Source organism: Cyrtonyx montezumae, unplaced genomic scaffold (genome assembly GCF_038088225.1).
Source record: "Cyrtonyx montezumae isolate F1298 unplaced genomic scaffold, pur_monq_1.0 scaffold_15, whole genome shotgun sequence".
NCBI classification, from domain to species: Eukaryota; Metazoa; Chordata; class Aves; order Galliformes; family Odontophoridae; genus Cyrtonyx; species Cyrtonyx montezumae.
In genome coordinates this window covers 1,313,826-1,330,151 of record NW_027071881.1, presented here as the reverse complement: position 1 = coordinate 1,330,151, position 16,326 = coordinate 1,313,826, and the positions used below count along the sequence as shown (strand labels likewise).

Sequence of the window (16,326 nt, the reverse complement as noted above, 5' to 3'; positions counted from 1 at the left end):
GTTGCTACATAAATTAGATGATCTAACTGTGTTGCACCCGTTATTTTCAAGGGGATGTTGCTGAGTGAAGGAGCAAGTTTTACTTTTATAGCCTCATAAGACTGTCCTGGGGTGTTTTATCTGCAGAAAAACAGCTATGACATGAAAAGAGAAGAAAGGCAGATTCTTTTCTTCACTGCTAAGCAACCGTTAAGGGATGATGCAAGTAGCAGAAAAAAGGAAAGAAGGAGTGAATCCACAACGGCAGTTGTAGCTGAAATTACACACGCAATAGTTTTCAAGCCTTTTAAACTGCAGATTTAGGTAAGTAGACCCCAACACAGAACAACCACCCCTGATGCCAAAGGAAGGCAAAAATACATACTTACAAAACAGAACTCGTGATCAGTGAATCCCTGAACCCAGAATATCAGAGATCTGAGTTATCTGGAGAACTTGCCTTTGTGTCAAAAAGTTATGGCAGGAATGTCACCTTACGGGTGGCAGCTGCTGGAAACCACACACCCATTTTATAGTTAATGAAAATAAAAAGTGAGCAAATGTGTTGTTCTACACATCAAATGTCTGGCACTAGTCACATACAATGCTTGGGTTAAAGAAAACTGAGATCCTGGGGAGCACATGTGATGTGATCTCCTCAGCTGCAGCACAGGGGAGCACACACTGCCCTTTATTGCTCTTCTCAACTTTACTCACAGCTGACAGCCCTGCAATTCAAAAGCCCAGCCTGCTCCTGTCATGCCTGCCCTTAGTTTCAGAAAAAGATACATCAGTTTATTAATGCTGTTCTCTACAGCTCATGGAGCTATTGATTGAGTCACCTAGCAGACTGCTCATTCAACACATTTTCTTTTCTGGAAAAGAAGTTTCAGTACCAAAAAAAGTTTGAAGTTTAAATATAAGCAGGTGACTAAAGCGCAAGACAGAGGCAAAGCTTATCTCTAAACAGTCTCTAAGAAGCCTACCCTCAGGGAGCTAGAGACATACAGATCTATCTTCAGCTCAGTCAGCTTGAGAGAGAAGTACTAGCTGTGTGATCCCAACATGTTAGCATGCATCATGCTGAGATACATTGCACAGCTTTAGATCCCTCCCCTGGAACTGGAACAATGAGGCAGACTGCCCTAGCCTAAGCTGTCCTTCCTCCAGTCAGAGCCTACCAGGACCAGCAGTTCCATCAGCAGCCTTCTTCAACAGAAACAGTCTCACCTGCTCTGTTCGAAGTCCACCACCAAGTCTGGTCCAGCACCCAGGCTCACAGAACCTCACCTTGTTTTGTGAGTGCATCCCTCAGGGCCGCAGTTATCATTTCTCTCCTTTCACCCGCCTCCTTCCTCCCAGAGGTCTCTCCAAGCAAGCTCATTCCAGCATCTCCTTTTTCCAGCTCACGCTCTCTCTGTTTGAAGACAGGGAATTGCAACCTCTTAGATTCACAGATTTTATTTTTGGGGACAGATCAGGGAAGAAAGACATCACTACAGAGATTTAGAGGTTAGTCTAGAAGCTGTGTCCCCTACAAGTCACCCCAAAGGACAGCCAAGAGCACCAACAAAATTTGGTCATCACCCTGCAAGAAAAGGTTGTTCTTCCCAAGCAATCAACTCCAGACAACGAGATGCTGCACTCCACACACCTGCCTTCCAACAGATGCTCTTTTATAAACATGCTTAAGCTCCTGGAGTTCACTTGAAAGAAAGATCACAATACAAATACAGGAATACCACGTATTAGCATAAGTTAAAGGAGAAACAAACAAATCCTAGCACGTAAGAGAAGCGTGAATCTGCCACTATCTGTCATTTCTGAGACTCTATGGGTATTTATTGCTTTCTGTCTGCACAAAGAAGCATGAAAGTGGAAATAATTACTTTGATATTTCATGCAACTTGTAATCTGTCAGTTCTTTATGGCTTGTTTTGAAGTATTAGAGAAGTTATGGATAAACAACAAAGACCAACAGAGGACATTTTGCTTCCACAAAACAGGCTATTCCACATCCAAGTCTCTTTCATGCCAAAGACATCAAGAAGTCCATCAAACACTCCCATGCTTCCAGTCTGAGTTTGCCCACCAACTGTTAGCATCACTAACAAAACCAGTGTGCAAAGAACAGAGCTGGGGAAGCGGAGAGCAGAGAAAGCATCCCAGCCCCATCATTAACCCACATCTTCTAGCATCAAACTCACACATTCCTTGAACACCTCCAAGGATGGGAACTGCTCCACTTCCCCATCAGCTCTGTTACAACACCTCTCCACGAGGAAACTCTTCCTAACACCCAGTGTACGCCTTCCCACTGCAGCTCAAGGCTGCCTCCTCCCACCCTCTCACTTGTAGCCCCAACAGACCAGCTCACTGCAGCCTTTCAGGCAGTGGTAGACAGCAGTGAGGTCTTCACTCAGTCTTCACTTTTTCTCCAGACTCAACAACCCCAGGATGATTCACTGCTAAAGCATTAATACTGCTGGAAAAGCCTCGTGCGTAAGGAAGGAAGGAGATAAAATCCTCAACTGTTAATTCTTAAACAAAGAGCTTCTCCCACATCATTTAATCCAGAAGTAGGCACAGCCATCCATTTAAAAAGGAAGGGCACTATGTCAGCACAAATTCATTAGCTATCCAAAGAAAAACACCAGGCAGGATTTCTGAACAGATGCATCCTGGCATATCTACTCCCCAATCTCATGCCAGGTTAATTCCCCGAGAAGAACTCAATATGCATTACGTAGCACATCATAATATTAAAAATGCAGCAATTCACTTAACTACAAATAAGATATCCCATCCAAGGCAGCCTTCAGGGAAAGTCCTTCTGAATTAAAGGGCTTGCATTTCTACCTGCCTGACATGCTACTACTGCAATAGCAGAGAAAAGCACCTAAACATAAAAAACAAATAATAAGATTGCCTCGCTGGCAAGGCAGAAGCATTTATTTCAATAATCATCTTCCCCTCAGAGATGCTGTTAATATTTTTCCCCCCTTTCATCCTGATGCAAAAGCCTGTAAACAAAACAATCATCTGTTTTTCTCTGAACCACAATACCTGACTTGCTCTGTCTGGCAAGCGATGGGCTCTGGGCATTTCTTGCAGGAAATGGAATTCACACCCCAGTGAGTTTTACTTATTTGCTTAATAAACCTTTCATATCTATTATTTAGGAATCGAACGCAGAGAACAAAGTTAAATTTACACAGAGCAAACTTCTCCAGTTCTGGTGATTTAGCAGAAAGCCCTGTAATAAATCTAAAGCAAGTTACTATCTTTCCCTAACAAATCAAGCAAGCAGTGACAACAGCTCCTCACGTCCTTGAAATACCTCTCTGCCAGGAAACTGAAATCACACTCTCCCTATACTCACAGAGCACCCGCAGTCAGGAAGAAGCAGGAATCTCCCCCAGTTTCTCAGAGACTCAACGCCTAGCACAGCTCAACGTGCCCAGCAGGACATGCCCTGCTCTCTGCAGGACACAGAGGTGTTTGAGCTCTTACTGCATTTCCCATTTTATTACATCAAATGCTTTTCCAACTAGGATTGTGGGCAGGAAAAAAAGAAGGCAGAAAGGCAAACTGTGTGAACTCCACCCAAAAATGCCTTTCCCTACCCTCAATAAAGTCAGCATTTTTAGCCTCATTGTTCTATTCATGTGTCAGAGTTGAAAACATCTTCCCTGAAAAGCTTTTACTCCAGGAAGGAAAACAGAATACTGCTCAATTCTGACTGAGCTTGTTTCCTACTTAACCTCCCGCTGAGCAAACACAAGGCAACTCCAGCCTTGTCCTTACTTACTGCATCATCCATCAGGTCCTCCAGCTCCTAATGAGTGAAAGGCACAAGCATTAAAAAAAAACCAACAGTAATACATCAGGGGCTGGAGACAAGAGAAACAGAGCTGGAGCTAAGGGAAAAGTGTTGGCAAGGTTATCAGGAAGAGAGTACCTGGCAGCAGTAGTACAACTTCCTCAGGGGAATGGCTGAATGAAGTATTAAAGTTCACGAGTTCCACGAAAGAAGAGCTAAAATCCCAAGCAAGCAGTGCTCTGGTGACAAGCGAACAGCTAGAACAGTTAGATTTCCCCTCATACAGTCCCCAGGCATTGGGGCAGTAGAGTTTCCCTGACAGAGCAGCCTTCCCACAAGACATGAGCAGAAGGACCAGAAAAGGCTGTCAGCTTGCACAAAAGCTCTGAACAGGCATAGAGCAGGACTGCTGCTCCAGGTTGGAAGTGCTGACTGCTGTAACCAATGAGCTGAACTGTAATTTGTTCAGCCCGTGGACTGAGGATATGTGGCTGTTGTCAGTCATCACTAAAAACCGCACTGAGCATTCCTAAGTGAACACAGAAATGGGTATTAGGAACTTGCATGGAGTAATCAGTGAACCAGGAAGCACCCTAACAGTACAGAAACCTCATTAAGAATAGCTGCTGGTGTCTACATAATCACAGGTTACATATCCACTGCATACATCACTGCCCAGTTAGGCACACGAGGCTGAACTGAAGCATGAAAGCAGACAGGAGGAAAGCAAAACATGACAGCTGAGGAACAGGGAGCTCAGCAATTCATTCCTCTGCCATGGACTGAAACAGGAGGAGGCATGATCAAAATCATGGTATGGATTTTTGGGAAGCATCCCTAAAACAGACAAAGCACAAAGTGCTGATGCATACAAAACAGAAACCTGAGGAGGGAAGAAACCTCCATGAATTTTCATGGAAAAACTAGAAAGAAGTCTCCATCTGTATCTGCCTTACTGTATAATGATGCAAGGTCCCCCACACCAGGCACTGCTCAGAACGCTACTCCTGCAGCTCAGATTCCACCAAAGCTCCATTTATCTTGTAGGTTCAGCACCAGAATCTTCAAGGACAACACTTCCCAGAATGTATGCACATACACAGGGCTGCGGAAGGGATTTTGGGATTGCTTCAGAGAGGTGTAATATCACTGCTGTGCTGTAGGGAAGGCTTTTTACAAGCTGTAGTTAAACCAAGTCTCCATTTCACTCCTGCTTTATGGTTCTGTCAACATTTGTTGGAGTTGGGAAGCTTCCTTGGACACACCATAAAAACGACCGATTTTCAAAGCAAACAAGTATCAAAACTAAAAGAAACGTGGCCGTCTCCCCCCAAAAAAGTGAGCAGTTCATATTTGAAAACTGGGACATATATTCACATTTTTATTCCTTTATTTTGCGCTACAAGAATCAAAACTAAAACCTAGGAAACAAGATTTAACTAGTGCACTGAAACAGCCAGCAAGATTTTCAGCTGTAGCCCATTTTGCTTTCTCACACACAGTACATATTTTCATAGAATCATCAAGGTCTGAAGAGACCTCCAAGTTCACCCAGTCCAACCTCCACCTTCCACCAGTATTTCCCACTACACCATTCCTTTTTTAATGGCTCTGTAGAAGAATTCTGTTCCATTTCTTTCTTTTCCTTCCAGTTCAGAACTGAGGTAAAGACATTTCATGTCACCACCCACTTTGCAAGCAGCCAAGACACCACATGCTTTCCCCAGGGAGAGTCCCAGGCACAGCTCCCGTCCTGGATTGCTCTTCTAAGGAAGGCCACTTGGCCCAAGACTGCATGCAAGCTTGTGATCAGCTAAGTGCAGAGCAGTAAGGAAAGGCCCTATCTGCACTTCTGCTACTTCCCCAAGTAGAAACCATATGCAAATCTCCCAAGCACCCAATTAACAGCTCTGGCCTGTAACCTGTTCAATGATTTGCATTAGCCTGCTTTTCAGGACTATTAGATCAAAGGATACCAGATTATAATAATTACAATTTAATAAAGAATACGTGATTAAACCCAAAAGGAAATTGCTTGGTTTCCACCACAATTAATCTTCGTTAACTGTAAGAAAATAAACGTGACACCTAAAGCCCTGCTCAGCATCCTTCAAGATGAAAGCCCCACTTCCCAAAGTTAGAAGCAGTTTGGCACTCCATCCCCAGTCACAGCTGGGTGTTAGAACGACCCTCTGCACACAGATATTTGCCAACACAAATACAGACCCAAGCTGCCCACTCTGGAGCCACAGCAGCTCTGCCCATACCAGTAGCCAAAGGGATGAAGCTCTTTCCCCATGCAAAAGCTTAAGCATGCTATTAGAAGGAAAACCCACAGCATGATCTGGCACACACCTAAGCAGTCTGTACAGACTGTGGGATTAATCTAGCAGAACACAGATGCACACACAGGACCTAACACCTTACTCAGACACATTCGTTTCACAGCAGATGCTGTCCTCCAAGCCATGCCTGTGCTCGTCACTCCTTGGATACAGCAGCAACATCAACAAGCCACCTCCTCCTCACTTCTCCCAGTAATTAGCATCAGCAGATAATCATTCTGTGCATTGATTTGCAGACTTCAGCTGCGTTCTTTATCAAAAACCTTAGAAAATGCACAAGAAGGAAATACCTCACAAAACACAGCAAAAAGTTTGTGGGGAATGGTACACGGATGGGCAGGGCTTCTGCAGGCAAAGCCTGATCACCTCCAGCAATAGACTGAGAACAGAAAAGGCTGCAAATCAAGAGGAAGCTCAATACTCAGGGGGACTTCAAGCTTCCAGCCTTACTGTTTTATATCTTTGTATGTAACAGCTTTGCCTTACTACCCATTTATTGGCTAATTTATAACAAAAGAGCAGCAAGGGGTATGGGATCTACCAACCAGCGTAGGAATAAGGCTTTTTATTCACAGACCTCAAAGCTCTCTAAAGAGGCTCATCAGGGAAAGACAGCATCACACCACACGCCAAAGATCAACCAGGCAGGGGTAACCTTTAAAGCATTTTTCCTCCCTTTTCCACCAGGTACTCCCAGTTTTTACATGGTAAAGTCAAGCTTCAAAATCTCTTTTGTTTGTCTAATAAGAATTAAAAAAATACATTACAATATAAAGAAGAAATACTTGAACACAGGAAGCAGATAAGGAGAAGCATCCCTGAGCCAGATTTCAGGGCTGGAAGTATCCCCTCAGCAATGAAATGTTAGTTCCTTAAAGCTTGTTTCAGCACAGTGGAGGTCAAAATCTAGCCCAGAGACGGAGCCGATGAAGATAAGAGCACGTTTTTCCCCTCTATGAATTCTTCACCCATTAAAAGTTAGAAAAACTTTCTGGAGCGCTCTGAAAGCACCCATTTTAACCATTTCTATATCTGACAGTTAAGCACTCAGCCTTTTTCAGTTCAGCTAGAACACAGCTACCAGTTCCTGCACGCTCTAGAAGCATCAGCTTGTAATGAAGTCACACGCAATACCTTCTGTTAAACCTGTCAGTAAGCCTTAACACTTACTGCCCCACTTCAGGTCCAGCTCCACCCAACATCATTAGAAGTTTCCTCTCCAACAGAGGGCTCTTGCAGCCCCCGTGCAGTTCACAACCCCAGTGTTAGTGAATGGTTCACATTAGGATGACTTTTCTGGGAGAGGAGCCAAAGGGGATCAAGAAACCAACCTCGTGGTCAACAGACAGAGCACCAAAACAAGCTTCTTGCAGACCCTCTGGGACATACCTTCTCCCCTGTAGCATCAACCTGAGCCTTGTTCTCACACCCTACCCCCTCCTTTATATTAGTGCTGAAATGTGACTATCAGCATCATTAAGCTTTGGTTTAGAAAACAGGAACATTCATCACTGAACTGTGCCAACAAAACATGCCTATTTCATTACTTCTCAGCCTATCCAAAAAAATTACATTTTTATTATTACTCCTCATGCTGCAGTTTATAAGTATGAAGGTTAATAAAGCCATTTCATCTCCCAGGAACTAGTCTAGATTGATCAGCCTTTCTAGTTTATCACAATTTCCCAGCTGTGGGAGATAATCTACATTAAGAAATGGTGTCCCTGTGATTAATTGCAGTCTGGCAGGCCACAAACATACCCATTAGATTTCACATTTCACTGGTAAGTGTATTTCAGGGGTGCATCAACAGCTTTAGAAGACAGGAAAAGAGCACCACAGCTACACAACATAGAAGCCCATTCATTACTGAATCCAGCAAGAACCATTGCATTCTGCTGCTGCATAAAAGCACTTATAGGACAGGCCCAGACTTCCAACCTGAAAAGCAGGCCGGAATAAACAGATGCAGAAGAAATCCAGGAGTAAACCCACCTATCTGTGCAGGCACCAGCCCAGGATCATCATGCCCCTGGGAAATGCAACTGCTGAGCTGCCAGCAACAGACTGACCTCCCAACCCTCTTTGGGCCATGGCTGGAGTACACACTTCTGGACTTTCACACCCAAGCACCTCCCTTTATGAAACTGTAGCTGCCTTCCAAACGGAGCCAGGTTTGAGTTCAGATCAGGAGTCCATTAAGCACCACCTGCAACAATTTCCTGTGGCAGCAAGGTCCAAAAACTGAAATACTCAAAAATGTGCTGCGTTCCAGCAGCTATTAAACGGTCATTATGCAACAGTAAAAATTTGATAAAGTGGGAATTCCCCTTCATATTAAATCATTTTATATATTTGAATGATTTCTCTTTGATATTTCCTTTTCTGGCAGCTTTTGGGCACAGCGGACATGGTTAAGTAGCACCTTGAACATCATGTCTTCACTCCCAACTCAAAAATCCACCTCTTCTCCAACAGATTTTGTGTAATAGCTACAACTATACCCAGAAGATGGGTTCTGGCATTCACCTCATAACTCTTGGATCCATCTGAGCTGATCCAAACGAATGCAAAAACCCACTACTTGTCTCAGAGCCTTGTGCTATGCTGTAAAACGTGATGAAGCTGCAATACTCAAAAATACTACAGCTGTCGATATATACACACACAAAACAAGATACAAAACAATTCCTCCTGGATTTCTATCGAGTCAAGTAACAGAAGACAAACAATATTAAATTAAGAACACCCGCAGAGATCTGAGTAAATATTATTTAGTTGTACTTGCTGCTACAGCCTTGCTTTCCTATCCCATAATAGCAGGTCAATGAGCTATGACTGTACATCTGTCTTGTCTGCTAGTGATCTTCACAAGTGGCAACATGCCCGCAAAGACCAAAAGATGGATCCTAAAACACTCCAAGAAATTAACTGTTGGAGCAGGAGGTTCTGCCTTGCACATCTCCCATATGCAAACAAATTAATAACAGTTCTGGAATCCAAAAACACACTGGAAATTGTTGGGCCTATTTTAAACCCCAGTCACTCTGCATACGAAGCACTGTGATACAACCCTGGAATACCCACATTTTAACTCACTGGCTTCTACATGGGTAATGCAGATACAGAAACTCAGAGTACTTGCCTTCAGAGGCAGAGATTACTGCAATAACAGATGACATCAGTGAAAAGGAAAAGAATGTCAGAATGATTTTACACTCCCCAGCATTCTGCGAAAGAATAAGTGACCAAAAGAGACAGCACAGCTCAACTGAAAAAAAAAGAACCTCTCATTGCACAAATTCATAGCTACTAGAGTGAGGCTAACTTAAGAAAGCAAAAAAATGCATTATATTCTCCCAGCCTGGGAGCAGAAGTACCCCATGGCAATGAATTACCTCTACAGATGCAGATCATCCTGCTCCTTCTTATCAAGACTTCAGCATTTATTTTCATTAGAGTAAATAACTGCACCTGTGGGATCATTTTACAATTCAAGAGTTGGCATAAACCTGTTGGCAAATGCACACGTTCCCCAGGAGATTCACCACTGAGACAAAGTCATTCTTTCTCTCAGCTAACACTACAGAGAGCCACCAGGTCAGGCTCCCTCATGAAATATTCACACAGCTAGGCCCTGCTATCATTCTGGAAACAACACACCTCTCCAAGAGGGGTGAAGACTTGCATTGAAGGCATTACTGAACATCATTTCTCTGTTACCTGCTTGGGTTACAGCAACATGAAACCAGAAATGTAGACTGCAAGGTAGACTTCAGGTAGGCAGGTCAGCCACACAAAACAGAGCCTGCACGAGAACTGAACCATTTATAGTTTCAAAACAAATCCAACCAAGGACAAGTCCTAGGATAGTACACTGCACACACAAAGCAAGGTTGATCTGCAGAAGCCTTTGTCACATAGCTGACAACTCACATTCAAAGCAGCCACAACACTGCTATGCACAAGAAAAGTACAATTCCCAATCCTCACCATCGTTCCATGCAGAAATTCGCACTCTAAGAATTAACAGCCTGCAGAGATAAAGAGGGCAGTGCTCAGCTGTAAGGACAGCACATCACCTCTGATAAAACAGCAGATGTGAAAAATGCAGCTTGCAGTTCCACATGAGCCCCTGTGCTCAGACAGAAGCTGTCTCAGATCAGCAACACCACTTGGGTCTGAGGCACAAGAACCCAAACTACACACTGGCACTGCTGCTGTGAGCATCCTGCAGTCTTACACTCCTCCCACCAAATAAGCAAGGTAACAAGAAAGCTAAGTAAGTAAGGAGCAGTTTGCAATTTGAATCGCATGTCAACCAAAACCACAGACTTCAGTGAAATCTCCACCTACTTACAAAACCATACAACACAGATTTCACCAGAACAATGAGTGTGAGAAGCTTTAAGTATTTTATCACTGCAATCACGACCACGGCACTACTGTATATTTATCAGTCAGTGAGAACTCAAGGCCTAGTTTTTCACAGAACTGCTGGTCTCAAATCATCTCTCATGCCTGCTGCTACAGAAAATACAGTTCCCTTTTTATCACTGACCTCTAGTGGTGAGCACATACAGGAGAAGTACCACCTGGCAGCACAATTACTGTGAAAGATGTTGACCCTTTCCCCATCAACAAATGAAAAACTTGCTTCATTTTTTCCCTTGCAAACCACAGCAGGCAAGGCAATATTCTACTGCTCAGGGATGGAAACTCACACCCAGCAGGGTGACTAACCCCAGGGTTAGTAGAGCTACTCCTTATGCCAGACTTGAAGAAAAGCAGTAGGTTACCTCCTTCCCACTCCACAGAGTAAGGATCAGAGATCCCTGTACTCCTCTTGTAGCTGCTGTGACCCAAGGTCTGCCTTGCTATGGTCCAGCCATGTAACCTTGGCTCAGACTGGCTAGGTTTTAGGAAAGCCATGAGAAATCCATCCTGCAGAGTTGTCCAAGTAAGAAAGGTCAATTACAGGTTTATTGAGATGAGGATATAGTACCTGACTTTAGGGCAGCAGCAAGCAAGACACAGAAGCTGTTGCAGCAGCCTGTTACCACCCTACCTGAACTGCTGGCACTCCAAGATATATCAGCACTACACACATCTGCATTTCAGCCAAGTATAGTAACAAGAATTGTGCTCAGACACAGATGAGAGTGGCAGAGTTGTACATTCAGACATGTGACATTCACCATGGATGTCATTTCTCTCAGCCTGAGAGCAATGGGTTATGCTGCAGCATTTGCTCAGTGAACAAGGCAAAGCCACTTAGCAAACAACTAAATGCAGCACACTTCCAAGTACGTTCTTTTCTGGGACAGGTTTGCAAACATTACATGTTTAACTAGACTCCACAGGTTTGAATTCAGCAAGCAATACTTTAATCATTCACAAAGACCTGGCAGCTCTGAAATTGCTATAGTAGCAGTACCTTAGCTTTCCTCACGTGGCTCATCATTTTGCCAAGATCTTCAACATCTACAACAGCATCTGGGCCTCCAGTGTTTTCAGCATCAGCTTCCTCCTCACTAGTGGTTTCAAACAATTCTTCAGCCTGTGTTAGTGACCAGAGAAAAAATGAGGAACATAACTGCTGTGATAATCAGAGAGCCTTCACTCCTGTTAACCAGCAAAACCAATGAACACCCAATGAAGACAGATGAAAAATACAATATAGGCTGGCAATAACTCACTGCCTTGGAGCATTTGTCACAACACAGCACCTCCCCCCATTCAGGCAGACAGCTCCCTCCTCATTTAGAAGCCACTCAGTCCAGTCCACACTGGTTGCTGGTCCTTCTTTTTGGATTATAGAATACTCTGCCTGATACCCAACCTCTCAAATGCCTTACTCCCCTCTACTCCATAGGGAAGAAGGATCAAGCCTAAGCCCCTCACAGCACCCACCTGGCCAGAAGGACAGAAGCAGGAAAACAACAAACAGCACTTCAGTGAGCACCACACCAGAAATAAGAACCCGTGGGTTTTGGCTCTACCTCAGCATTCTCAAACACCGCTGCTCCACGTTCATCAGTTGAGCTCTCCTTACTCGGCTTCCCTTGGGATTTGCACTTCCCTTTCTTGCACTTCCCACTGCACGGTTTCTTTTCCCCTCTGCAGAGGGCCTGGAGACAACTGAGGAACTTGGTTTTCCAGGCTTCAAAGTCAGCTTCAATACTGCCATGCTTGCTGTGGACTACATTGCAGTCCCCCTCCGCACGAGTCATGATACGCCTGGCACTGAGCATCCACAGCCACCTGTCAATGTTTCTTCCAACCTAGGACGGGATGGACGCCAGAGAAGTTGAACAAAGACCAAGTGAAAACCAAGTGCAATTAAGAAAGCAAAGACAATAGGACTGGTAAGCTACAGGGGCTGCAGGACTGCAAGGCAAGGATTTCTGGACTCCCCATCACCTGCTGACTCAGGCTGTGGGCACAGTCAGTCTGAACAGCACACACCCTCAGGCTTTCACCTGTAAATACCTCTGCTATGGTAGTAATGTGACAGGTGAGGTCTGGGAATGAGCTTGGGAGGTGCTTACTGACATTCCCCATGGCCTGCATCAATACTAAGACAACAATCCAGTGGAAAGTTGTGCCATTCTACTCCAAGTTAGGAAAAAAGCCCAAAACTACCTGTCAGCCATAGATACAGTCATCTTTTATGACAAGAAATAAAATTAAGATCCGTAGAATCCAGAAAAACACACGGAAAGTTGAGAAAAGTGCTCTAAACTGCAAGGCGGTTAGTAAGAGGGCTTCCATTAGCACGTCTTCATTAAGGGCTCCTAGAATTGTGTCTTTGTGATGGAAAGCTTATCAAGCTGGTAGATGAAGTTAAGAGGCATTTATCAGGAGTATTCTCATCAACCGTTAACTAAAACCACCCAGATTCACGCTATGAATATTGAAGTCCTCTCTTTCCTACTCAAGAGGGCAGCACAGCTGCTTCAAAGCTGCATTGCCTACAGCCTAAACCGAATTCCTACCAAGTCCACACTAAGGCTGAAACAGAAGCTGACTTCTCACACCTTCAAATCCATACCAGCTAACACTCCAGCATGATCCCAAAAGAATATCAACCTCCCTGACCCTAACCACCCACCAGTGCCACTCAGCATTACTGTGGTTAGGAAGACTTAGCCATTCAGAGGAGCAGAAAAGAAAGGTGATGGGAATATACTCACTGTGTTGTAATGATCAACATAAGCAGAGTTTCCCAAGCCAAACACAGCGTATCTCAGGCCCTTCAGATATGTTTTGCCAAAGCGGAAGTCATTTGCAGTCTCCTCTAACCACTTGCAGAACCAGGCTGCACTCTCAGTTGGTTGTCCATCTGTGTACGTGGCTACCAGGAACACACAGATGTTCCTGCTGGTTGTCTGTTGTAGAATAAAGAGAATAGGGCAGGAAAGCTCACTGCTGTTTTCAAAGCACTTTACATCAGGACAAGGTCTGACAATGCATGGAGTATTCAAAGGAGTTGGAAGATGTGGGCTTTTTTGTTAAGTGGATCAGAAATGCTGCAGGCAGTAATCTCAGCAGTGGTGAGTGCCTATCCTCAGTGCAAAGCATCCCACAATGAGCCAAGGATATCAAGCTGCATTCCTTAGGGATCTAACAGCAAAACTTGACGTCCACCTTCCCTACCCAGTCTTGGGTGCTTCTTGAACAGACTCTTGCACTGACAACATATCCCACACATTCAAGAGGCAGATATCAATATTTACAGATGAAAAATCCATCAAGGATTATTCTGTATAAATGTGCCTCCCAGGTATTTCCTCCCTTCAGGCTTTAAGTATCACAACCTATTGGTGGTGGCAATGAACCTTTCCCCAGGTGTACCCTTTTCAGAGGTACAGAACCAGCTCACTAAAAATCAGGGTCACAATCAACATATGCTACAGGATGTTTTATAAGAACTGTCAAGATCACTGCTGAGGGCTGAAGAGCTGTGCTGTCCCACCAAAGAGAACACTGCCAAATACACAGCTCTGGAGACTTCAGGACAAGAGAAAAACCACACGGGGAAAAAAACCCTGACAATCTTGAGAAAAGTTTGTACTTAGTACCTACCTCCTCTGCTAGATAATCATCGGGATCATAATCTCCCATGCTAATAACTTCCACAGGTAAATTAAGGCACATAACAGCTTCAGCCAAATCTTTTGCAAATCTCTAAAAGGACAAAGGTGAAAAGTTATCCACAACAAACCCAGAAACAGCCAGCTCTCAAGCAAGCCAGTGCCCAGTCATAAGCCTTCTCACAGCACAGACACCTCAGAATTGGACACTGCACCTGTCATTCTTCACATTAAACTAAGTGAAACTCGATGAAAGTTTACATAAATGATAACAGTTAATTATCTTACATACGTGCAAGTCAGTATTCTTTGACAAAGAACCTAACACAGCACCTCTGTCTCCAGAGATATCAGCCAGCAAATTACAAGTCAACTGACAGAGCAAGTCCTAAGCTCAACAGTCAACCTCTCTACCACAGCCCCACTTACACTTACAACAGAGTTACAAAAACACATGAAAACTATTGAGTCAGCTTTCACGTCAGGCACTCATTTCTAATGAGCTTTCCAAGAAACTTTCCCATTTTTACACAGCACAGTGTTTTTAAGGCAAGCAAGACACTTGAATCTCAACTTCTAGCATGTGGAAAAAGCAATCAATACCTTTGCTGTGCCAGTCTGAGACCCATAGAAAATCTTCACCCCGGCAACACAGACCTCCTGTGGTTGCACAGCAGCATATCCATTTTCTAGTTTATTTTTCACTACTTCAGAAGACACGAGATTCCCATTGGAATTTTCATCCTATGGGAAAAAAAGCATTTTCTCATTCAATGCCTTTTCAAACTGGCATTAAACCTATTTGTCCAGAAGCATTTAAAATACAAAGTCAGTACCCAGCCTCCCAGTGTAAAGCAAATGCAGCAGTTAAAGTGTTCTAGCTTCTTACACATTCATAGAGAAAAAACATGCATAAGAAACTATTTAAATGAACAAAGCCATGCTGCAAATTCATCTCACACCCCAGAGAGACAGTGGGATCAGGCAGAACCCAAGAAGCAATTCCTCCCACTTCAAGCAATGTAGCTTCACTCCTACAGATAAGGAAGTTTTAACATTCTGAACCAGTTAACCACACTCCCATAACCTAAAACCAGCTCCATCTTTTCACCAAGGTCACTGGAAAGATTCACCTGATACACCAGGCACAACAGAGCAACTTGCTTCATCAATGAGCAATTCAAGCTGATGCTTCTCTGTAGCAAAGTGAGAAGTTCTCAGCTGAGATCTACTCTGATATAAGAGGAACAAAGCTGTTGTAGTTATTCGCACTCAATACAATCCAGACAGAGGACTGTAATTCAGAATAAGCTACATTTGGGATTCACAACAGCTCAGGTGTACCCACAGTGAAATACCACTTCTCAACTCACAAGCTCATAACCTTCATCTCATAACTACTCCTTTCCACACACAGATTTTGGGCTCTTCTCAGAAGAATGCATGTAAGTACTCACTTACCTTCCTCTTGGCTTTGGTAGTGATGAACTGAACAGTGATCCAAAGGCTGATCCCAAAAGCAGTAACGGAATAGATGTAAAACCTGTGCAGCCATAAGGACACAAGGCAAGCGTAGAGAAAGTTCCACGTATCCATTGAGATGTCTAAACCTGGAATAAACCACAGACATAGCAAGAGCACATTCCTTCAGAATGAATTTAGAAGAAGAAGAAAATAGTAGAAGAAAACCATACTACGCCCGCAGACTTGAGCCATCAGCTGAAGACAACACTACTACTGATACAAAGACCTTTGCCTTCTCAGCAGAGCATATACTGCATACGTGCCATCTGCTCACCCAAGCCAACATTTTAGGCTATTATACAAAAATGCAGGTTTTTTCTGATTTAGGCCTGGTTCTGATCCAAGGAAAAGCAGAAAACACTTCTGTAATGCTACTGCCTAACAGTAAAACACCCTTGTGAAACATCAGTTGGAGCTTGCTGGACTTCACTTCACACAAAACCAAGGTAGATCCCGATGGAAACACCATTCCAAGTGGGGGGATCATCCCGAGAGCTCGCTGCACAACAGCAGCCTTGCACATGCATGACAATACACTGCTTCTAACAGGCTCAGTGCA

The 16,326-nt window shown here is 43.9% G+C and overlaps 1 protein-coding gene across 1 annotated transcript in view; it reads right to left on the bottom strand.

Moving 5' to 3' along the window:
* The window catches only part of TYW1B (tRNA-yW synthesizing protein 1 homolog B), a 74,525-nt gene that overhangs the window by 57,337 nt on the left and 862 nt on the right, over positions 1-16,326 (bottom strand). Inside the window, exons 2-8 of the mRNA XM_065731690.1 lie at positions 15,705-15,854; positions 14,847-14,987; positions 14,236-14,337; positions 13,344-13,538; positions 12,150-12,431; positions 11,585-11,707; positions 1,270-1,396 (exon numbers count right to left, since the gene is read on the bottom strand). Of these exons, the coding sequence (XP_065587762.1) occupies positions 1,270-1,396; positions 11,585-11,707; positions 12,150-12,431; positions 13,344-13,538; positions 14,236-14,337; positions 14,847-14,987; positions 15,705-15,854 (1,120 nt within the window). The remainder of the gene's footprint in view (positions 1-1,269; positions 1,397-11,584; positions 11,708-12,149; positions 12,432-13,343; positions 13,539-14,235; positions 14,338-14,846; positions 14,988-15,704; positions 15,855-16,326) is intronic.